This window comes from Atractosteus spatula, chromosome 9, assembly GCF_055471065.1.
Source record: "Atractosteus spatula isolate fAtrSpa1 chromosome 9, fAtrSpa1.hap1, whole genome shotgun sequence".
Taxonomy (NCBI): domain Eukaryota; kingdom Metazoa; phylum Chordata; class Actinopteri; order Semionotiformes; family Lepisosteidae; genus Atractosteus; species Atractosteus spatula.
Window position 1 is genome coordinate 13,738,267 of NC_142714.1, and position 24,985 is coordinate 13,763,251.

A 24,985-nucleotide genomic window follows, 5' to 3' on the forward strand; every position below is an offset into this window, starting at 1 on the left:
CACACTGAGCAGCACTACAGTATATTGGCTGTTATCAAACAATAGTGAAATACATTCGAAACTTGTACAGTATGTATACCTTTTTTTAATTAAAACAAATTGGTAAATGAATTTATTCGAAAGTGAAATTCCCTGCCTAGGCTTTAACATGTATCTTATCAGTATCTCTGAGATGAATAGCAGAAGCTTTATAATGTTATGGGTGTAATCCTAATTGTGCAAGAGCGGTGTCTATGTCAAGGATTTCGAGGAATGCTGTTCCAGAAATACCCATTGGTTTGTGGGGGGATACATTCTGCAGCTCTGACAGCTTTTTCAAGTATTTATATCTGACAGTCAGCAGAAAAAGAAGACCGGACTTCGTAGCATTGCACAGCCTACTGTTCTTTTTAATTGACATCCGGAGTTTCTCCTCATTATATACTTTCCTGTTGTAATAAGTTTTTTTTTTAGGAGTTGTGTCCCAAGGCAGGCAATAAGCCTTTCAGAAGGTTTTTAAAACAGCCAAATAATGATCATTTGTGCGAATAAATTAGACCAAAATCAAAGCTAGAACTGCGCCAAGTTCTAGCGCCAAGGCGCAGTATAGATTATTCCCATCTTTCTGAAAGTGGGAGGCGCTTGGGGTGTTTTTTCAGCGTAGTAGACTTCCAAAATGTGTGCAGCAGCACAGCTAGAGCAGCCAGGCAAGGGATGACAGGCAGAGTTGGGCGCTACTAAACTCACTTCTTTGGGGGTGAAGTAAAAATCCGTTGTTTCACGTTTCATCTTTTCGGATGCACCTTGTAAAATCGCACTCTCGAGATCGATGAGCGACTCTTAACTGATATGCTACGCATCGTTCCGGAATTCGTGCAAGGAGACATACAACTTGAAACGAGTTAAAATCCGATTTTTTCCCCTTGCCGTCAGTGGGTGAAGTGTTCCTTCCTCCAATTCCACATGTTGTATTGTGCGGGGAAGCTGTTTGCCAGTAGATATGTGGCACTACAAGCAAGCGACTTGGTCTGCTAGGAATTTATAAAGTGTTCTTTTTCTCAAAAGGAAAATTCATCAGTACAAAACTTAACTGCTTTACATGGATTTTGCAGTATTATGCAAAAGTAGGATTTGCTAATTACTAAAAGGTAAGTTCTCTTTTAATGACCGTTGTTTTTATAGCATTTTTTTCGGTAGTGTGTGAACTAGTATGTTTGCTTTTTAGAGGAGGATACTGTATATGGTATTTTTTTTCCAGTTAGCTTGTTTTTGACAAGTTCTAACCGTGTGCTCCCTGTTTCGGAATTCTGTATTACTTCGTACAGCAGCCCGCACTTATCTTTAGAGACCTGCATTCGGGAAATAGCTCAATTTAAATCAAGCATAAAAACCGTCAAGTTTTCACGCAGCTATGTAGTATCTTAGTTTAAATTCCATTCATTTGTAATAGAATGGGTTGGGTAAAATACAAATGTCACTGGATTGAAAGTTGACTAAATGGACCGAAAATTGATGCTTTTATATATTATTTTCTTTGAATATCGAAGTTCAAAATGCCTAAGGCGCTTTATGCATTAATGCATTTGCTGCAGAACCAGATGGATTGTTTTCCTTCTAAACATTGTAAGAAGTCATTTAGTCAATTTTATTTGATGTTTATATTTCTATATGTAAAATCATTAGTTGTCTACACTTGGACCTTGAACTAGTATAAAATAGATCATCTCGGTTTACATCATTCACTCATTATTTTAGAATAACCTACGTAGTAGATTACTGGAATAAATTATGGTATAATAACCACTTAATATGTTTGACGAAATTATAGTGTGTTTGTCATTAGTTTTTTGGCTTGAGTTTCAGGATCAAAAGCGAAGCAGGAAATTATGTAACTTTTGGATACATTTTACCTTCATCTGTAAGCTTAACGGATGTGTGATGTATTTCTTCATTGTAAATAATTCGAAGGACATTTCCAAAAGGTTGTGTCTGTGTCTTGGTGTTTGTAAGAATTTGATTGTTATTACTGAGAAAATGTGCAGAAGCTCTTCCTAGCTTGTAAAAGTTATTTTCATCTCGAGTCCAAATGTCTTTTATCACACGTTTGTTTTGAACAGTGACCCACATGGTTTGTGGTCATGTTTGTAACATCTTTTGCGTTTTTACATTGTATTTTTGAAGTATAGCAAGAACTTGAAGTCCTTACACCAGAGATCATATACAGTAGCCGCCCCCATCTAATTATTTCAGTAATGACAGCAGTCTAAGCACACCATCAGGAAATTTGTGGCTGCTTTCTGGAAACGGGTTTTTAGTTAAGAAGAACAGACCTAACAGATAGTAGTTTTTTTAGGATATAGTCAGCGATTAGTTTTTGTTCTAATTAAAACTACTAAATGTACGTAATCACTGTAGTGAGACCGTGGCTATGTATTGTCACAGTATTAACTATTTTTACATCGTTAAAATCAAAAGGCAGTATTCGTGCTCTCGCATAGCTTTCAAGTTATTGCAGGTGTCACTTCAATTACTGGTACTTCGGCACAGTTTATTATTTCTGTCATTTTTAGGTGGCCAAGAGACGTATTTGCTGGAATTCTTGTTTCTTTTCAGATTGTTGTTATAGATTTTTTCTTGCAATGGAAAAGTTTAAATTACCAATATCTAAATTCAATTCCCAGGGAAATACGCTAAAATCTCACTCTGAGGTTGTTTACTGGAAAGATTTGGAAAAGGGAAATGTTTTCAAATATTAGGAAGGTTTTGAATGAAGGTGGGTTATTTTTCGATAACGACGATGTAATTAAAGGACAGTGTGGCTGCAAACTACGGTAAGAGTCCTTAATTGGAAGCTGAAATCGTTTTATGTTCTAACTGTAATATGAATCAGCATGGGGTGTGTTCTTTGTCTTTATTGTCACCTGTTCAAGTGAGGTATTGAATAGGTCACGCATTGGTACCGTCATGCCCTGTTAATTAGTTAGAATCTAAAAGTGTCTTCATACAATTTCAAAGTAACTCAGTGGACCTTATAGGAGTCTTTAATCTGGTAAACTGTGCTTATTATCAGAATTAACGTATTGTACATCTACAATATACTATTGTGCAATCACAATTTGTGGTTCAACAGAAATCTTGTTTGTTCTGTCTACAATCGCAGTGAGAGTTTTTGTGTGCCATCATCTGGAAAGTTTTATAAATGTCTAAAACAATATTTTTTTAGTCCACTAGATGATAACTCCTTGTTATTTTAAGTGGTGAGTTCATTTCAGGTGTATTTAGTTAACGTATCTAAATAGTTTCCATACTCAATGTAGTAATCCAGAGTCTAGAATGATCAAAGCCTTATGCGGTTAAAGAGAAATGCATGTTATGGACGAATTAAAGGAAGGACAGGGTTTGTTACTGTGAATTAAGAGTAACAGTACAGCATTGATCTGTGTAAACTGGTTAAATATTGTCATTTCATATGCTGTTCATATGCTGTTATTGAAACTGAATGTGTTTCCTCTGCAAAATCAGGCCTGCAGACAAGTGAGTTTGGGATAGCTCCAGTCCAGTTAGCCTTATGTGCTGTCCTTTGTTTTGTACTTGCTGTAGTCAAGGTATATTTCACAACTGTCCATCATAGACTCAAACTTTTGGCCTGCTGCTTGGTGGTACTTCTGTCAGAAGCAAAAAAGGAAGATGACATAAAAACATAATTATTAAAGAAACTGTATTGATGTTTATGATTTGGTAAATGTGTTTTTTAATCTATCATTCTTGTTTCTATTGAAAGGTAAAAATTTAGTTATACAGTCCATGGCTTCTCTCCTTCCTTTCTGCCACGGAGTACAGTTTAGGGGATTAGTCATTGGTGTTGGAGAAACTGCAAGTGGCTTCAGTATTCAGGAATGCTAGACATTTCCTCTCTGTGGTTTCTTTTTCTTCGAATATTTTACCAACATCATGATCTTATGTTTTGCGAAGGGGGGGCAGGTTCCATCTGGGAGATGGGATGATGTTTTCATTTTCCAGTAGTTATGTTGTCTTCTACATTAAATGTTTGTCTGGAGGAAGGGAACATTCTTTTCTGAGTTTGGCTCATAAATGTTGGAGGTAGAAATGTTTATTAATCTGCTCTGGGGTTTTTGAATGTTTTAATTTAGATTTGTACCATTCTCTGGAAATATTAACATCTTACCCTTCCGCCTGGTAATTCCTGTCCATCCAATTTGATTGCTTATTCAAGTGCCTGTTATCTCATTAAAATCTATTACCACTCTTAAAACAAGGTTTTCTTCTTTCTGTCATTCGACAACTCTCCAGTTTGCATAGTCTAACATGAGTTATATTGTAGATAACCTGTATCTACATTTGCTTTTCCAAATTTCTACTATCTCATTATGACATCTCCAGTGTGTTCTTCTGAATCAGGAATTGCCTGTTTCCTGTTTTACACTGCAGTCTCTTCACTGTGACTAATGCATACCAATGTTAATACTGTATGTATGAAAACTGTGCGTTTCAGTTTTCAATATTAATAATCTGCTAGTGGATGTTGTTTCGCCTTGTCAAGTAGTCATCTGTTTCCGTAAGGTTTTGAGGTTAGATGATTGCGTTGTGTAATTTAAATCAACCCTCTCATTTTGGGGGAAATATTTCTTTTTAAGAGTTTGATCAAATAAACTTGCTTCCATTCACTCACTGATGGTTTTCTTAAAAATTGCTGAGCTGAGATATTTTCCTTAGGAGCAGGATACACAAACGCATTGTACTGTAAAAACCTTGCTGTCTTTTTTTGGTGTTTCGCATTTGTGGAATTTATTGGAAGAAGTGATTTGAGGAGAAATTACTTTCAGACTTCAGGAAATAGATGCACGTGGCAGTTGACAGCAGGTTTAGTGCAGGTCTCTTGTTCGGCTTCAGTTGTAAAAAAATGACTCCAGCCAGTTCTCTGTGCAGTATGGGATTAGGTTTTGCTGCAGTACAGGCATAAACCATGATCTATTACACATTGGAGATGGATGTGAATCATATGATTTATAAAACATACACATTTTTCACACTGATTTTTTTTCTTGGGTCACTTGTCAGAACAATTAATAACGTAAAAGCAGAACGGCATTGTGCTTTCTTATCCCTACTCTGTGAAGGTGTATTCCCTGAAGTCCCTCTGGGATTGTTAGTTCAGGTATCCTTGGAGTAATTTAAAAGAAGCAAGCACTCTTTTATTTGACCTTTTTTACAAGTCCCCCTAACTATCTGGAGGTGTGTTCTGTGATCAAGTGAGCCACGCTATCCTGTGCCACCTCTGAAACGTGCCCTCAGGACCAGATTATAAGAAATTCTTCTGTGGCTGAGAGTAAATTCCAGCCCTCTTTTCCAGACTCTTCTGACCTAGGGTCATTTCAGTTCTGCCTGTTCTTTTTTGTGTGCCTTTTTTAAAGCATTCCATCAACACAGTCAGTCTCCCATTTTCTGGAACTGGCCAGTGTGCACCTTTACTGATAGGGATCATTGTTGGCCTCAGGCTGACCTTTCATGGCAAAATTACAGCATTTGTCCGTGCTTCACAGATTTGCATATCAATCTGGGACAATTGACATTTTCTGATCAAGAGTACTGTCCCACCACCTGGCTTCACAGGATGAGCTTGTCAGTAGTTCATGTTTATGGCATTAACTGTTCTTCAAGTACAGTAGATGGCAAGTTCATCAATTAAAAACTAAAAATGAAAAACCTTTCATTGGATGGTTTCTTTAACATTTCCTTTTGTGTGAGTTAGAGTGAGATGAGGAGTTTACCACATAATGGTGACTTACATCTCCAAAGTGCACATTTAAGATGAAATTAGCTATTCTGTAGGACTCTTGACCTGTAAAATGGCAAAAAGAATCTTGCGACGTCATACATAAGCAAGTGTGCTAATCCCGTCTCTTAATGGGGAGGTATTTGTGCCTCTTGTGTTTTGTTCACACCTGAAGTTACAGTATGTACAGTAGTTAATTTCTTCTGTTCCATGTTATAGTACCTTCAGCTTGTACTGTATAGTAACTACTCAAATGAAGACCACTATTAATACTGATATATTTGAAACACTGCCCTTGAAACATTTTCTAACAATTAAAACACTGCTCTTAAATAGCAGATATGTTATTACAGTTGTTTTTGGCATACTTGTAGTGAAAAATAGCTTATCTCTTACGCCACTTTGTCACCTGTATCAGTGACTACAGATCTCCTAGTCCTATGTCGGTAGAAGGAATGACAGCTGCCAGCCATATACCGTAGTTGTCAAATTGTATTCTTAGTTTACATCGTAGTTAAATTCTTAGTAACTATTTGTGAAATACACAGTCAAGGATAAAAAGTTAGAAAGTGCTATCGCGTTCTCCGATTTTACAGTTCACACAGGCTGGTGCTCGGATTAATTAGCCAGCAGCCATATCACCCTGCAACTCACAACTGGCAACCCACTGAAGCTCAGCAGGTGTGAGCCTGGTCAGTACCTGGATGGGAGGCCTCCTGGGAAAAACTAAGGTTGCTGCTGGAAGAGGTGTTAGTGGGGCCAGCAGGGGGCGCTCACCCTGTGGTCCATGTGGGTCCTAATGCCCCAGTATAGTGACAGGGACACTATACTGTAAACAGGCGCTGTTCTTCGGATGAGACGTAAAACCGAGGTCCTGACTCTCTGTGGTCATTAAAAATCCCAGGGCGTTTCTCGAAAAGAGTAGGGGTGTAACCCCGACGTCCTGGCCAAATTTCCCATTGGCCCTTACCAATCATGGCCTCCTAATAATCCCCATCTATGAATTGGCTTCATTACTCTGCTCTCCTCCCCACTGATAGCTGATGTGTGGTGAGCGTTCTGGCGCACTATGGCTGCCGTCGCATCATCCAGGTGGATGCTACACATTGGTGGTGGTGGAGGGCAGTCCCCATTACCTGTAAAGCGCTTTGAGTGGAGTGTCCAGAAAAGCGCTATATAAGTGTAAGCAATTATTATTATTATTATTAATAATTAAATCATTTGCAGAGCTGTGGCAGTGCAATCTGAAACTGTTGTATTTCGGGCTTCAGAATCTTTGCTTCACTAATGCAGATCAACAGAGAGTCACAGCTGTTTATCCTCTGTTTACGGAGTTGTGCTTGGAACACATAAGATTTCCTTTTTATTCTTTCTGTCAGAAAAAGGTGAGCAGTGACAATAAACACTCTTCATTCTAATGCACTAGGATAGGAGCCCAGTCTCTAAAATGATTTTGTAATTTCACAAACATGAGTAACTGTCTGTGATATAATCTTACCATGTTACCAGACCTATTTTTTCCAGCCTGACACAGAGGTAGGAACACCCTCTGGTTTCAGCCAATGCCTGTCCTTGTTGTTTGCTTTTCAGTACTGATTCAGGTATGTCTAACTTATGCACCCTAAAACAGTTCAGTGGATCAGTAAAACAAACTCTGCTTTTGCCTGATGCTGGAACTGTGGAGAAAGGAAGGTAGAAATGGAGAATTACTATTAATGTCCACTCCTGTTGAACTGGTTTGGTTCTAAAACGACTGAGTTTGGAAAGTGTGCTAACTTACTCATGCATTGAGAGACAGGAATGCACCGCTGAAGTTTGCATTGCACAAGGGTGAAACTATGTGACTAACTGGTGCGTGTTATGCTGAGACATGTCTGGAAGATTTGTCAGTTTAGGTGTGTAGTATTACTTGTTTTCCTTCAGAATCTTACTTCAATTGCTAATGTTAGTAATATTATATTTGACCTTTCCAGGGAGGCCAGGAATATCAGATCATACAGATAGACTCAAATTTGTCTCAGACAGAAATCAGTGTTTAATTGTCTTTCAGGAAATATTTTGAATTGGGTAACGTTTTACAATAAAATGTTCAGTTTTGCCGCAACAGATGTCTGCAATTGGTTTGTGAGGAGAATGGTTTTTGTTTTCACAAAAGGAACCTGTCACTAATCAAACAGTTAAATATCACAGTTTATTTTTTCTTGGCTTCAGTTTATTTCAGTTTATTTCAGTGTTACAGTGTTGTAATTACAGTAAATGCCGTGGACTGCTAAAAATACAAGAAAGTATAAATGAAAGGATGTCACTCAACCCATCTTACTCTTTCAGTTTTTAGCTGAAAGTGCTAATTGATCCAAGGGTTTCATCCTGCCAATTCTCTAAAGAAACCAGGATATCTGCTTCAACGCCATGGCATGGTAGCTTGTTCCATATTCCCACCTTTTACCAAAATGCCTGCTGGTCTGAGTTTTAAATGCACCTCCCTGTAGTTTCTGTAGTTTCCACATGTGATCTCTGGATCTTGTTTCACTGTTAATTCCAAAGAAGTCCACAGGTTTGAGCTGTCAGTGCTTTTTCATGGCTTTGAATGCTCGTCAGACGTACTTGAATACTTTTGAAATTGGATGATGTTTTGATGTCAGACCATTAAAAACGATAATTGCTTTTTTTGTGTTTACACTGCAAAGTCTGCTGCAAAGACCATTTCATAGTTTAAAAATACAGACTAAGATAATTGAAAGTTTTGAAACATTCCCTTTCTCTAACCGACAACATTAACTGTCTCACTCGAGTTGATTTGTACCTCCATCAGAAATGAAAATTGCTCCCAGATTTCACTACAATACTTTGCTGACACAACCACACATATATACATTGACTACTTTTAATTTTAGTGGAATAAAACACCAATCAATTTTTCCCATTCTCAAGCCTCTACGGTTACCACCACTAGCAGTTAAAGTATGTTGTATTTTCCATGCTACTAAATCCCATATACTGTGTATTTTGGGGGGAATTACTTCGAGTGTATGTAAATGAGGGAAACAGAAGGCGGTACTATCAAAAGGCCCTGACAGATTCACAGTAATCCTGCTCAGAATGCAAAGTATCAGTTTTACTGAAAATATTACCAAATGAGGATAGTGTTTGCTTTGGCATTCTAGCCAAGATTATACAATTTCACAATGAGTATTGTATTTAATGATGCTAAGTACAGTGCAGTTCTATGCCATGCTTTACAGAAAATTAACAATAAAGTACTGTTACAAATGCTATTAAAAAACAGTTAAAATGAAACTACTGCAGGTCTCTTACAAAACGCTTGCTTAACAAAAAGACAAGCTTAATTGGTAAACTTAGTTTAATGCCTGCTATTGTTGTCAACTTACATCTCCTCCTAGTAAGTTAAATGAATTTTGTAAAGTTGTGTTGAAATTTAGGTGCTTCACATTTAGGAAACAGACTGATTTCTGGTTCCAGTTGTAACTCAAGCAGTGTATCATTTTTCTGCCTATAATTTAATTTCAGCTTTATTGAACACATTAGTATGTACAGTACCTTTAGATTAAAGTGATAGTCACATTTGTCCTTACATTACTGTGCTTACATTAAATTACTAGTTTATTGTATGAAATACAGTAAAATATTAATTTACCAAGTTTTCTTTACTAAACACAGGATTTGTTGAACTTAGTTCAGCAGCACAGTTACTGTAGTCTTCCTAGTCATTGATTTTGAGTGGTATAGCCAGGAATCTAACCTGCCATTGTCTAGCTGTAGAAGTCACCATTTAAGAATGTGTATTTTCTTTCTAAAAGTGTATTCAAAAGCATTAGTCAGAAGGTAAGAGTGTATATCAATGTTAAGCAGCTAAACATATAGCAAATGGTAGTAAGAATATGTTTTCTAATCCACAAGCTGTCTTCCAGGAGCATACAATCTGTTTGTATACATGTATTATTTTCCACTACTGCTACATAGAATGGATCCTGCTATGCTGTTTTGGAGAAGCTGAGATTTGTAGAATCATTTATACTCGGCATTTAGTACACATATTCCACAGCTGTTATAAAGCACACAATTAGATGTAGATACAGGTCTTCTGCTTTTATTAGCCTGGCTGTTCCTATGTCATATGATGCTGGGTAATACAGTACATGCAGTTCACACTGGTTTAATAGAATGTATTTTATTACAGTTTTTGTGTTAAGATCTATATTTGTTATGTCTAGGTTTGGTGCTGCTACATTAATGCTTGTTCTAGAATTCTAAACTTTGTTTAAACTTTGTATGTTTTTGGTTCCAGTAGGCAAGATAAACCTGTATTTCTGATTATTTCTATTTCTTTCCACATTTGATAAAATACTTTAGCATTAGGGATTTTAGGATCAAGGAGGAGCACTTAGCATTAAGAGAGTTCAATGTGTTAACCAGCATAATCAAGGTTCCATTTTTTGTGATTAAACCCAATTTTACAACAGCCTTTCCATCACCAATTTTAAGCTAAGCACCTATTACAGTATTTGATCATCTAAAATCTTTTAAATTAGCTGTTATACCTGTATGACATTTACAGAACTTCATGCTGTTGAAGTTGTACTACATGCTCTTTTTGATGAAAATTTTCCCCTTTGATGTTTCCCTTATTACTATATCATCCTTTGAAAATGTGTGTACAGCACATTTATCCTTCTTAAAGTTTTCTAGTGTCCTGTACCTACCCGTACATGGCATGTTACTGTTTACTTCCTAAATGCTAATATTTATTTCTTAAATTGAAAGAAAATCTTCTCTGTCATTGAGATCTGGACAGTACTTGATATATGCTTAAAACGTATCCATGTTGCTCTGACAGAGGAAAAGTGTTCAGCCCCCGATTGCTAGTGAAAATACTTTTCAGGAAATGACGGGAGAAATATTTATTATTTCGTCTACGATCTGAATTAACAGCTGTACTGTTTATTCCCTCACAAAAAAACTGGTGACGAGAGTTATTGTCAAGTGAAGTTATCTTCTCGTTTGGCTTCCATTAAAAGAAAGAGGTGTAAGAGAACAAATCCTGCCCTTTATGGTCTGGTCTGTGGCACCGTGAAAGATGGTAGCCCATCATGGAAGATGTACAGTATGTTTGTAGCTGTGTCAGTAGCATGCAGATGAAGAATACCTGTTTTTGCTCTGCTGGTTAGCTTTGTTGTGAAGGGCAGAATGTGAGGTGTGAGTCTGGGCTGTGTCAGAGCGGCCCTACTGGAGCACAGCCCAGGCCTGGGGTCCAGATGGCCATGACAGGGTAAGGCTTCGACGACAGGCCTGAACTGGCTGTTTGGCTGGAGGTCTTTGGTAACACTGTCAGGGTTAGAGAAGAATCTTATTAAGCCACCGTGTCATTGAGAGGTAGTAGGAATCCCATCATCACCTCTAAACTACGGCTAACAGCTTGACCATCTTTTGCCTACAAGCAGAACAGTGCATTTAGCAGGTCCCTTTAAGCAGCTGAATAAAAAACAAGAAATGCAAAGCTAGCACTGCCAAAGATATGGGCAATTCATTAGGGTGCCCTTTTTATGATGCATCTTATGCTAATGTTTTAACAATATGCTGTGCCACAACAGCTGTATGGTGTTCTGCATCAATCTTGCAGTATAAAGCTCAGCTAAATATTTTTAACAGCAGTTCATTTAAGTATTGCATTTTCAGCTGGTGAAGTGTTTCACTTCCTGCGTTACTGACAAAAAGCTCATTTTCACTGGGACTTGTTTAATCTAAAGTGTCATTTAAATATTTTGTCTGTCTTTCTCTTTCAGTGGAATGATTATGTTTTCATTGGGTTGGTATTCTTTGCAGAAGTTTTATATTGGGTTTTAAACATAGTTACCACTGCAATTTGTTCATTTAATTTGAACTTCTAGGGCAATGGAATTCTCATAACATTTGTTTCCTTTTGTTTTCATGGTCTGCTGAATGCAATGTTGTTGTCTTTTCTAAAAACCTAGAGAAAATGACATGGCGTAATGCATACAGTATCTCAATTTAATTTCACACCTCTCAATAAAGGGACTGAAGCTCTGAATATTCTTGTCAGTCCAACTCTGAGAAATACTATTAAATTCCCATCCAAGGCATTCCTAGTGAAGGCACCGATTTCCTGAAGGCTTTTTACGGTCGTGTTGGTAATCTATGTGTTTGTAAAGCTCTGATAGGAACCGCTTTCCTGATTGATTCTAGCTTTTGGCCACGAGATGGACGATGGAGTTGGGAATCCCCAGCTAAATGCTTGCAATGGTTTTATCCTCCCTGCAATGTTACCCACCTGCCATTAACCAGGATGAGCAAGAGCACTTAAATCAAGCAGGAACAGTCATTGTGAAACAGGCAGTCAGTTCGTCTCTCAGCCCCCTGGGGAATTTGGCATAGGACAACAACCTTAAAGGAATGCACCTGGAACCTGAGCCTAAAACAGGCCTCTGTCACACTTAATCTCTTCTCCTTGTCCAGCGCTGTGACCTGGGACTGTTTGTCACTGTTGGAATCTAACAAAGTGTGCACAGGCTGGACAGGGTAATGGGGACTTCACTGTGCCATGAGAATCTTTCTTTTGTGCTGGGTGTGTATTTGAATATTGATCACTTCAGCCTTCTTATCTCAAATTGTACAAGCCTGGCAGGAATTATTTTTTCGTGAAGGTTTTGAGGCTTACAGGAAGCCAGAGTCTTATGCATTTGCACACTCATTAAATCTGTAATAAATTGTAAGCATTTTTAAATTAATAAATGTAACTCCCTGCCCCCTTCCTGTCCATGTTGGTGAAGCCTATTTTCTTCTTAGACTTTGAATAAAGGTCTAATTTGCATGTTGTTAAACAGTCACTGTACTTTCTGCCTAGGGTATTGCCTTGGTGCTGAACACTGTTAATATCTAACACCTGTAAAATATCCAGGGTTATTCAAATATTAGACCATGCAAACTGTTAAATTTAAACCACTTTAAAACCTCTTGTAAAATTGCTTCCAACGATTTGAATTTTCTAATTGTTTTATTCATCTTAGTGAGAGGAGTACAACAGGATTTCCACTGTACCTTACTTCTGTACTATTGAATGCAAGGTTTATTATGATCATATCTGCTCAATTTTAATAATTTTCATGTGAAGTGCTAATCAATGAGAAGCTTGTAGAATTCCAGTATGTTCCCAAAATAGAAATCTCAGGTTCACAAAAAGTGTGAATTATAAAAAGTTCTCCTAATTGTATTTTAAGCCTGAATGGAGTCAAAGTTTAATTCCAGTCTTTCATGTTTCACGTTTTAAACATTCTGATAATAAGAACATGTTAGTATTGATATACTGTATACTATATATATGAGAAGATGTTAGTATTTTAAATGTTCAGAAACATCCAACACAAAGCCAGATGCCAAGTGTTCATTAGCCTAAATTATGAATTTCTGGCAGATGTCTCAGATTTTAAAATTTTAGATTCTTTCCCTTAGGTCCTCAGTCCAGTCCTCTCAGAGGGACCTGTCTTAAGAGTGTGTTATTGATTTTTGTGTCCTGTGATTTTTTTAGAAGTTTTATTTAAACCTTAATCATTGATGTTAGCAGAACAAACAGTGGATCTTAAATGAAGAAATTTATAGAGGAGTCTGTTGTTGAATAACTTGAGCACATATTGTGGCTGTGTTACCATTACCTGCAGACAGTATGTCACTTGTGTATGAGCACTTACTCGCTCATACACAAGTGACATTTTATTGTGTAAAATATGACCTTCAAATATGAGAACGCTGCTTATTGCCAAGATGGTGCTTTTGCTGTGTTTCCAAAGTAGCCGAGGCTTCTAGCGCATGGCCCTACAACAATGAAATAACTCCCTTTTGCCATATGGTGTGCATTGATCAGCCATTTGCAATGATGAAATTACTGAAATGAGATGAAAGCTCATTTTTTGGTTTTTAGATTAAATTGTCCTAATCTTGAGACAATCTTGTGAAATGTGCAGTATTTATTCTTGGTTGATGGTTGGTTTACTTGTCAGGAAGCCCTTTAAATGATTTGCTGTGATATACTGTCTAGCACATTAATGAAATTTGGAAAATTAAACGACGGAGCAAAACTCGGACTTTCCCATTCACTAAGAAATTCCAGATTATTGGCTTTCTCACTCCTGTGATTTTTTTATTTGGTGCCAGTGTTTCTGGAGCTGATGTCTGAAGTTGCAAGATAAATGCATCGTACCACATTTGCTCTTCAGGTGCACAGGGAAACTAATGGGACTGGACCAATCTGTCACACTCTTGACAGAGGGACTTGAGCTTCACGTTATCCCTTCCTATGACCCTGCTGTCTGATTTTGGTCAATGATAAGCAGCCTGTATCTCACTGGCCATATCAGGCCCCTGTAGGACCCCTTATAAAGGAGTATAAAATAAGAATAAAATATGCACTTCAGATAATTCTAGAGATGCTTTTAAAAAGGTTCACTCATACTGTATTAAGGAGTGAATAGAATGTGAATGCTCATTGTTTTAGCAAATTCCAGTGAAATACTTTTTTGGCAAAGGGGGGGGCATTGGTTGTGTCATTGTCATTATGGCAACTTTAGGGTCAAGGTCTACAAGAGTTGCCCATCACTGACCTGTTATTAGATACTCTCCTGTGTATCTCTACTTGTCTCAGACATAAGTATTGAGCTGTTTTTTTTATTTCTATAATTATGAAATCATGAAATTGAGGATGGAGAATATGGGTAAGTGGCATGCAAAGCAAACACCTGAAATGGGTTGTACAGCGTTTTTTTTTCTTTTGATTGTTGCAGTTTCTTGCTCTTTTTTAAAATGGTTGAATTTAGTTGTTGCTTTCTAAATGCAAAACAATCTTTATAAAAAAGCAATGACCCATCACAGTTTAATGTTTTAAAGATTTAGAAGGGAGGACAAATTCCCTTCAAGGCCTGTTGTTTAAGTTGTTTAAATGTTGGATATGAGGTTATTCAGTGAAAGTATAAGCAAATAACAAATGGCTTTGAATGATGTTAAATAGTTAAATGTTAACCTCCATGAGCCTTTCGTATGTATAAGTATGTATAATGTGTACAAGCAACACACCATGTGCTTGTGAGCCCTAATATCTAATGTGCTTTTTAAAAAAAGATTTCTCTAGTATCAAACTGTGGATACAGTTGCAAAGCCTTTTCCCAAGCACTTTTGTTACATTTGAGACATTCAAGTGTCATTCAAAAACTGTGTTCTGCAGGTTGCGCAAAATCTAAAATTGTTGTTTGGTTCTGTTACAAAAATAAGGCAGATAAACATTTTTTGGTGTGGTTTCCTTTTGCTAGCCTGTTGCTGTTTTTTCACTATGGTGAAAGAGTTGTTCAACCAATCAGGTTCCAAAAACCCACAACTCTAGGCTGAACAAGTAAAAGGCTGCTTTGTGCCAGTTGCTCATTGAAATCAAGTGTGTGATTAAGAGCCTCTAACACTCTGAAAGGTGCTTGTTATCTTTGTAGTGCTCCTCCGGTGCCCATAGAAGCAAATTGATTAAACAGCTCAGTACAACGACTTTTCTGAATGTGCTTTACATCAGAAGGTATTAGAAGGTACAAGGTATTGGCATAGGGCTATACTGGAGAAATGTTTTGGATAACATTTGTTTAAAAAGCTGTATATTGTTAAAATTGATTTACATATAAATCTACATATTTACATATAAAAAGATGTAGCAGTGTCATGAAATACAGTATTTGTATGAGGTTGAAAGCAAATGTTTTACAATGAAATCTTCTGTGACACCTAAAATAACAGTAAATGAGACAAAATACATTTTTCAATGCATAAGAATAAGCAGTGTTTGGTAATATTTCAGTCCCAATGTAGAATATTAAGTAGAGAATATATGTAAGAGATATATTGGTTTTGGGGGGATCAGAAACAATCTTCTGAACACAGAAGAGCAGTATAAATACAGCAATCACTTCCTTGATTTATCTGTCAGAGGAGGATGTTGAATTAACATTTAGACTTTCAACAGGCAGTGAGTTATGAGTGTCAAATTGATATTCAAGAACCTGTGCCCAACTCTACCTGCATTTGAGCTTATACTTTATATATCTTCGAATCTGAATATATCTGTACATGGTTTAAATTATAGTGATAATGCACATGGAAGACGCGTATCTAATCTTATTTCTCCATCCACTTTTTAAAAGTGAAAAGGGTAGGTATTCGAATATGTACAGGCATAGGTACAGGAAATGCTTCGCTTTCTGGCACTGCAGCCCGCGGGTGTTGAAGGCTTTGTTTTAAAGACACCCTTGTGAACGTGAGAGTTAAAAAAAAGCCCCACCTGAGATTGATTAACGCTTTGTAAGGTATCAATGTGAAGTTTTGCATTTTAAAAAAAGCTCGGTGGTTGTTTTTTTTTGTTTTGGCCTCCCAATTTGAAATAGCCAATGATGTTTATTCTCAGCTCATCTCCGAACCCTGTGAGCGCACACGGGAGAAGAGGAAGTTTAAGCGGACTGCCAGTCCACTGCTCTTTAAGGAGTGGCTCAGTAAAAAGACCGAGTCTTGCAGTCACTCTCATAATTGAGATATTCATTTGAATTCTAAATAACTTTATTAAGATTCATTCAGTGCTGTTGCTTTCAATTAATTTGGTAGTATTTTGTATACACTAGACAACAGCAGTCAATAGCTGTTATGAACCATGTTTATCCTTAGTAATTGAATGCTAGTTTAATGATTGCTCTGCATCTGGTCCTAGCACCAACAGGAAGCAATATGAAAGTTAACCTAATATCTGTTAAAACCTCACAAAAACAATACATGTCTTAAGTTTGTTTTGGTAGATTATAGAATTGTGATCCATCAGCACTAAACTGTGTTCAGCAGAGCTTACTTGCTTTTTATCTTTATACATGACAATGCACTCTGTTGGAGTGTCCTGTCACATAAAAGAACTATTCACATATCTTTAATTTAAGCATTGTTTTCCAAATGCAATGTAAACTTGGTAAAGAAAATCAGTGATTTGTCACAGTATAATTTTTTAATGCTTTAGGAGGGATGAATTCCCCTCAAGACCTGTTGTTTAAATTGTAATACTATACATTTTGGAAATTGTTATTCTACGAAGCTGTAAGCAAAAGCTAAATGTCTTTGAATGATGTTGAATAGTCTGAATGTTAACCTCTATGAGCCTTTTTTGAGCATATTTACTGTATTGATAATACACTGTGTGCTTGTTAAAGCAAGTTAGATATCAGTGCTAATGCTTTTTATATTTTATAAATTCTTGTGATTTTCAAATACCTCATACAGTAGCAAAACCTTTTCCCACATACTGTTCACTTCCTAACGAGCTTCATGAGATTTTGTTGTAAAGTAATTCAGGTATCATTGAAACAGCATACTCTACATAATGTGCAAGATCTGAAATTATTGTTCTATTTTGTTACAGAAATAAGGCAAGTAAACAAATTGTGGTGATGTTTGTTTCTGCAAGCCTGCTAGCAAAATGCAATCTAAAACCTCATTTTGTGTAATTATTTGCTGTATATTTCAAATTTGTACACAGTATGTATAAAATGTTTTAATACTGTAACCTGTTCTGGCAACAGTGTCATGGTAATCATTAAAACATTTAATATTTCACTCAATTCTTCAAAACGATAAGTGGAATTCCTGGAATTGAAATTAAAGTTTCTGACAATCAAATGAGAGTGGCACCACTCTAACTCCTGCTGGGCACCAGCAGAAATTGTACAAACCTGGTGCTTACCTCTTCAGCTCTTCTCTATAGTGTAATGCTTTTTTCTAGGTTCCTGTTGCAGTGACAGCAGACCCAGGCAGACTGGGCTATTTATAAAACTGGCAGTCCCCACTGCCAACTAGCACTGTGCCCTGGAAATCCCTTAAATATTTCATTGTCCATTTCTGATCCTTTTTTTTTTCCTGTGAAGGGCAGAACAGAGCAGGGAAGGGCACAGCAAAATGGAGCCTCCTGAGTCAATTTAAATGGATAGTCTGTTCCTCTCAGTTTGATTTCTTGTGAGTCTGGAATAAAGTCAGCTGCCTGTAGTGGTTAATTGGCGGCATTTTGGTCTAATGGGCCAAGGAAATAAACCTGAACTAAAGGTCCCGAGGATTGAAATCAAAGGCAGTTCAATCAGTTGAGCCCATTTCTGCAATGAAAGTAACTGGCATTTCAAATAGCAAAATAACAACCATAAAATAATTGTTGTTTCAGTCTCAAAGGCTTTCCTATTATCATATTATTCATATAATTTAATTTATACAATTAAGTACATACGTACATAATAAAGTTTCTTATAACTCGGTTATATTTTACTTACCATGTATTAAAGGCAAATGGTATTTGATAAGCCAAGTAAGTAGTAATTTTACACCATATTGCTTCATTCATCTTAAAGAAAATTAAACTGCAAATGAACAATGTGAAAATGAACAGTTTAATGGGATTTTTTACATTATTACAAATGGGAGTATTTCATTTCTATGGATGATTATGAGGACTTAAACTACTTCTCTTTCTATCCACATGGACCACATGTACAGTAAATGTTTCCTGATAGCAGTGAGTTATAGCTTTCCACACATATTTTAGAAGAATAAACTGAAGAAACCATTAATCAGCATTAATTGTTTCAAGGAGTGTATGTATATATTGTACTTTTGCGCTGTGTACGCAGTCTGTTCAGCCTGCACTTGGACTTGCTTAAGCATTGCAGCTCTCTTCTCATTGTAAAGTATTGTAAATAGTCTATTATGCTGCAAGAGCTGTGTTGACTTGCTGTGTTGGCTGTACACTCAGCCACATAAGTTAACAGTTAAAGAATACACATTCTGTTCAATTCCCAGAGTCAGCTATAATGTGTTACAGCACTGATTCTGTTCAATATTCATTTTTAATATCTTGAGCCCTGGGTTCTGTTCATGACCATGTTTATTTAGGCTTGTGTGCCGCCATTGTAAACACAGAGCAACAAGTATCCCTTCTCACCCCTGGTTTTTGGCTTGTAGTTTTCTAAATCCTGTTATATTGTGCCGCTCTGGAGTTGCCAGGAGCATTTCAGCCTGGTTGGAAACAAATTCTGGTATTCTGAGCGTGTATGTTATTTTAGCTGCACTTTCAAAAGAGAAAAGCCCATCACCGTTTCTTATTGTTAACTTCCCGGGCGCGTATTCAGGGATCGGAAACCGTGGAGCGGTGTGGGAATGTTCTCCGGCACAAGCTGGGATAGCTCGGCCGCAGGGCGGGCTGGGAATTCTGGGGAGGGGGCGCGCATGGGCACGGTGGGTCTGCGCCCTCGCACAAATCAAAAGGCTGTATTGTTGGAATGAGAAGCAGATGCTGGTGTGGAATTCTCCTGACTGCAGCACTTTTTTTTTTTTCCTGGCTGTGCTTTGCGCTCTCGCTCAGTCTCAGCCATTTTCTCTCTCCCGGTTTCTCCGCCCTACAGCTTGCTTAGATCTGAAGGAATTCTGACTGGCTGCTCTCCCACTGCTGGCTCTGGGCTCTGACAGGGTTGTGGTACACTGAAGCTGGCTATGGGCTGGGAAAGCAATCTGATGAGGAGGAGGGGGCTTGCCTGGGCCTCTTCCCATCTTTCCCCCAAAGTTTTTGTTAAAAAAAACTATTGTAACTAGCAATTTCAGTTTTCATTCCTTTGTTATGAGTTGTACAGGTTTTGAGAGAATTTCGGTTGTTTCTACTGAAGATTTTGGCACGTTGATAAACCTTCCTGGCTTAAGTTCCTTCTTATGAGGAAGAGATATGAGGAAGTATGTAGGTGTTACACCAGACATACTTCCCGAGGAGGGGGAAGCAACTGTAATTTAACTCCTCTGCACTCTTCCTGATAATATACCTGGGAAGCTGCAGTATTTTTCCAGAAAGATTGAGTGTGACACTGTAGGAATTACTTCTTGTTTTATTACATGATATTAGAGTTCTCCTCTTTGGGCACCAGTATCTAAAAAAAATAGTCTTTTAAAGAGACTGGTCATTGCTGATCTCAGTTACGAATACCCCTTTATCTTCTGTCTTTAGACCAACAAACCCAAAACTGTTAGAGAAGTGTGTATGTGGAGAGCTGATCTTTAGAAGCCAAGTCTGGGCTGTACTGTTTACAAGTCAGATCACTTGAGTTAAAAGTATAACTCTAACTATGCTTATTTACAATATTACTATAACAAGCAGCAATGGTGTTAGTTTCAGTTTGCAAGAAACTGTTCTCTTTTTAATTTCGGTAGGGAGAACATGAATTACATCTTTTTCGTTAGAGGTCTAAGGAAAGTTAGTAGTGTGTACAGAAAGGAGAATTCAGGTTGCTTCCTATGCTGTAACTTACTGTAATATAAAATCTTTGATTTATAAAACTGCTTTTGCCATTTTTGACAAAAATGAAATACATTACACTTATTGTTGGGTGGGTACTTGAATGGTGTCTTGCATCATGACTAGATATGACAGTCTGCTTTTAAAATCATTAAAGGATAACACTGAATGTCATGCTCTAAAAGGTAAAAAATTACATAGAAATGAAAAAAATAAGACTTCCTTTATTAGCTGAGTTTCTGTGCCATTGACTGCATATTACTTTTGCATTCCTGCCATGGGTGTTTCACTGCTTTTAAAGCTTGTTTTTGTGACAGTTAGTGATATTAATGCTCTTCCTGTCATAGAAAAAGTAATAAGGTGAATAAGGTGAAGTAAAATATAATGGATAATTCACCTTTACTGCAATATGAAAGGGTATTGCAGTACTGCATTTAATTAAACAATAAAAAATCTGTGCTGAATCTTCAGAGTGGAAGGGAAGGCTTTGTTTTACTTAGTGAGCTAAATCAATTAGTTTCACCCCTAATTAACCCTTCCAGTAGATTTACAAGCTAATGAAGGGTATATGGCTAAGAAACAGTAGTGAAATACCTTACGCCTGTCAGTGTATGCCCCTGTTTTCATGATATTTATGAGATATATCTGCTTCTGTAAATGATTTCATCTGGTTATCAGTGTGATTATCATATGTCCTGTCTTTCAGATTAGTCCTGTCATTGAGTCTGTATGATCCTAAGTATCAATCCTTATACATACTTATCACTTGAGTACAAACCTCCTTTCTGTGGCAAATAGTGTGTTACAAATGATGTATTGTGTTAAGAGTACACCTGAGAGGTCCTTGTCTTTCTGCATGTCCCTTTTGCTTTTATCTTTGTAATTCACCTTCTGGTTGGTTGGGACCCCGGAGCCAGCTGCAGTCCCTGTTCATGACGAGTGTAACACTACTTAGCCAGTCTCTTATTTTTAAAGGCAGTACTGGTCACTGAAGGGAAATCAATTTGAATTCTTTTACTTGCTGCTGTAGCTTGCAGTGCATTGACAAATGCCTGAATGTGTTTTTAAAAATTATGGTTACACAATATGGACAGTACAGAATTGATTCCTAGGGCTCTGTCATTATTGATCTAACACAATAAAAAACATTTTGTATGATGTGCATTGTTGGTGCTGTTATTATTTCTCTGTTCATGGGCCATTAACAAAATCACTGTAATTTGAGGGAACCTTTTCACACACGGTTGTCGGTCACCATTTTGGAGTACTATGGAGGTGCCTTTTGATCAAAACTTCGTAAGCGTAATTGTTTTACAAGGCATCATTAGGAGTGGGTGTGAAACCCAAAGTAATCTCTTTTAGCATTCCATTCTTTTTAACCACCTTTTGCTTCTGTTCATTTGCGCCTCCAAGAGACCTCACTCTCGCATCTTCCCAGTCGCAGTATCTTGCCCTCCTCTTTCACACTCTTTGGAAAACCTCAGTAGAATTGTGGCCATTGAATGTCTTATCCATGAAGTGGTTTCAATTAGCAGCTCCTCAAAGCTTTGTGTTCTTAGACAGCTGTTTCCAATTTAGGGTCTGCAGAGATATAAAAAAAACATCCGCGGTGACGAGCTTCCCTTCTTCCTCATTGTTGTTTTGGATCACTGACGCTCTCCATCTCTCTTCCAGCTGTGCAGATGCCCAGGCCTAAGTGCTGCCTCTTCTTGTGTGACACGTTGGAGGCTGGCAGAGCTGTAGTGGGGTACAGCTGAGCGAGGGTGGGCACTGGGCTTGGTGCCTGCCGAAGGGATCGTCCCGTTAGGACGAAGATGAACAAACTGAACTTTCATAATAACAAAACCATGCAGGACCGTCGCTGTGTTTGTGTCTTCCTTCCTAATGATGATACGCTGAACATCATCGTCAGTGTGAGTGGGCCTTGTCATTTTTTGCTACCAATGCCACAAGAGTGTCTATAAAACATGCCCTCTAGCAGATATGACTGCTATTTTCAGAAACCTGTAAATGTGTGAGCATTTCCCATGCCATTCAGAACCTTGAATCAAAGTACTCCTGCTTTCCAAGATTAGAATCCTTGACTTTTTGAGGATGTGTATCATTGTAATAGCACTACACTAGGTTACATATAATTTCAATTTACCGTGTTACGTTTGGCTGACCTGGTGAAGCTCATTGTGAAATGAATTGTAATTTACATGTTACTCCCTGCTTTGACACAGTTTGAAGCATGCATTAGAATTCATTTTTTTTTTCAGTGGTTTTGAAATATTTATGTAGATGGTACAGAATATTCTGGAGAGCACCTCTCAAATTGTTTCACGGAGTGATACCCCTTGAAAAATGCAATACAAAAAGTTTTAAAAAAAAGTTTTTTAGGGAATTGTATTTGATGTTGAGGGAAGGTAAAGAAATGTGCCTTGAAACTTACAGTTTTGCCAGACAGACTACAGATGCTGTCCGTCAGCAAATCTTAAATGTTTGAGTTTATTAGGACTTGGAATAGCCTTGCCAGTGTTGTCATTCTCAGCTGCCGGGTTCCCTATCTGAACCGTGTGTGTCTGTGTGTCCTCTCCACAGGTGAAGACGCTGTGTCAGGAGCTGCTTGTCCAGGTCTGTGACCTCCTCCGTCTCAAGGATTGTCACCTGTTTGGGCTCAGCGTCATTCAAAGTAAGAGCCTGAGCTTCTCCATTTATGAAGATAATTCTTCAGACTCTTAACATGAAGCCAACACTTTCTGCGTGATCTCCACATTGGGGCAATGTAAAGAACCCCCTTGTTGGATCTGCTGAAAATCACACATCACATTTCCATGAGACCATATGGCCATCTGTGTCTTCTCAGCTTACAAAGCAGCAACCTTCGCACTTTCTTTTCGAAGTCTACTTCGCTGTTTTATTAAAGTACCGTTGTGAAAATGATTAAAAGGAATTTGGTTTGAATGCATATCAGTCTTTTTCTCTAATGCACTTAGCGATCACTTCTGCAGTGCAAGATTTCCCTGGGTCGTGTGGGCAAAGCAAGTTTTATTTCTTCATTCCAGTTTTATTTTTCTCCAGCCAGCATGGATGTAGATGTGATTTGTGCCTAGTTGTCTTTCTTTGCTTAATGATTTTGCCCATTCCCTGTGCTGCTGTGGAATTGCTCTGTAGAAAGGGTTCTGGACCGTGACCTGGGTGCAGTTAATGTGTCTGTGGCTGTGTTGTTAGTGGTTTGGATTCCCTGGTTTCTGATGTGTGGAGCAGGGTGATTAATTGGGACAGCTGCCTGCTGTGCAGTCTACAAGCATGTGTTCACCAGGAGTCGCTGTTCCTAATGAAACCAAATTCCAGGGCAAGTGGTCTGAACAGCATGAAATCCTAAGACAAACGAGAGCTCTGCCAAGGAGATTAACTTGTAACACACAGGAGTCTCTCAGTGAGGGGTGGAGATCTTGTCAATATCATGCTGATAATATGTTTCATTTATTTCCACTGAAATAATGCTTTAAAATGTTTTCCCAGCTGTTGTCTGTACTGCAAAAATAATTGAGTCTTCATACTAATTAATTGTAGTTTCTTTACAGCCTATATCCAATATTCACCATCTGAAATTTTGTCCTGTTAAAAACATATTCTTCTATAATGAAAGTAAACCATCTCCACTATAACACAACTTCTAGATATTGACATCTGTGGATGTTTATTAAATGTTTTGTGTGGAGTTTGAGAGATGAATATATACCACCTATTGTTTTGAAAATGCCAGTTTCACAGTCACACAGCTGTATTAAATACAGTAAGAAATCTTTCCACTAGAGGACTACTTTGTTTGCATTTGATGTGTAAAGCTACATAATTATAGAAACCTGGAATGTGTGGTTGATAAAATTAGAGTTGTATGTAGATAATCCAAAACTGCCTTTGGGGCACTTTAAAAAAAAAAAGCTCTTATGTGATTAATCTTTGAGTTTGATTCACAAATCATAAAGGTACACTTAGCCCAATGAGCTCACACACCATGCAGTTAACCTTCAATTCCTTTCTCCTCAGATAATGAGCACATTTATATGGAACTTGGCCAGAAGCTGTCTAAGTATTGTCCTAAAGAGTGGAAGAGAGAGGCCAGCAAAGTAAGTTGGAATATAAAAGTGTTTTTCAATGTAGCCGTTTTCTCAGCTGTGCTGGATAAGTGTAGTTATTCATGTGATTTAAACAGTGGGGATTTCTGAAATTTGCTGCTTTAAGGCAAAGGTGTTTTTCCTTTGGAACATACTATTCCAAATGCTAACCTGTATCCTTTGTATTGACAGGGTATTGACCAGTTTGGACCTCCGATGATTGTCCATTTCAGGGCTCAATATTACGTGGAGAATGGCAGGTTAATAAGGTAAAGTGTGATCAAATGTTCCACATTTGCTTTAAAAGTCCATTTCAGTATTTGTCACAGTATCTGAGTGACTTCCTGAAGCAGAAAGAAACTAAGGTTTGTTCGCCTCTTACTCATATCCTCAATTGCAGTGACCGGACTGCGCGGTACTATTACTACTGGCACCTGAGGAAACAGGTCCTGCTGTCTCAGTGTGTGCAGCGCGAGGAAGCCTACTTCCTGCTAGCGGCCTTCGCTCTGCAGGCAGACCTGGGGAACTTCAAACGCAACAAACACTTCGGAAAATACTTCGAGCCAGAAGCATACTTCCCCCCCTGGGTGAGTTGAGGGTCATCATTGCTCTTTGTTGAGTTGAGAGTGGAATTTCACTTGTTGCTCCCAGAAGCTAGATACTGTTCTCTCTTAATAGTGCAGTCCGTAATATGAAAAGCATGATCTGTCAAATTCTATCACCATCTATATTATTCCGAACGTTTAAAGGTTG

The 24,985-nt window shown here is 37.8% G+C and overlaps 1 protein-coding gene across 1 annotated transcript in view; it reads left to right on the plus strand.

Moving 5' to 3' along the window:
• Positions 1-1,048: 1,048 nt before the first annotated feature.
• The window catches only part of frmd6 (FERM domain containing 6), a 33,640-nt gene continuing 9,703 nt past the window's right edge, over positions 1,049-24,985 (plus strand). The window contains exons 1-6 of the mRNA XM_088926060.1: positions 1,049-1,127; positions 21,804-22,042; positions 22,713-22,803; positions 24,165-24,244; positions 24,425-24,501; positions 24,633-24,819. Coding sequence (XP_088782186.1) covers positions 21,944-22,042; positions 22,713-22,803; positions 24,165-24,244; positions 24,425-24,501; positions 24,633-24,819 — 534 coding nt within the window. The 5' untranslated portion in view covers positions 1,049-1,127; positions 21,804-21,943. The remainder of the gene's footprint in view (positions 1,128-21,803; positions 22,043-22,712; positions 22,804-24,164; positions 24,245-24,424; positions 24,502-24,632; positions 24,820-24,985) is intronic.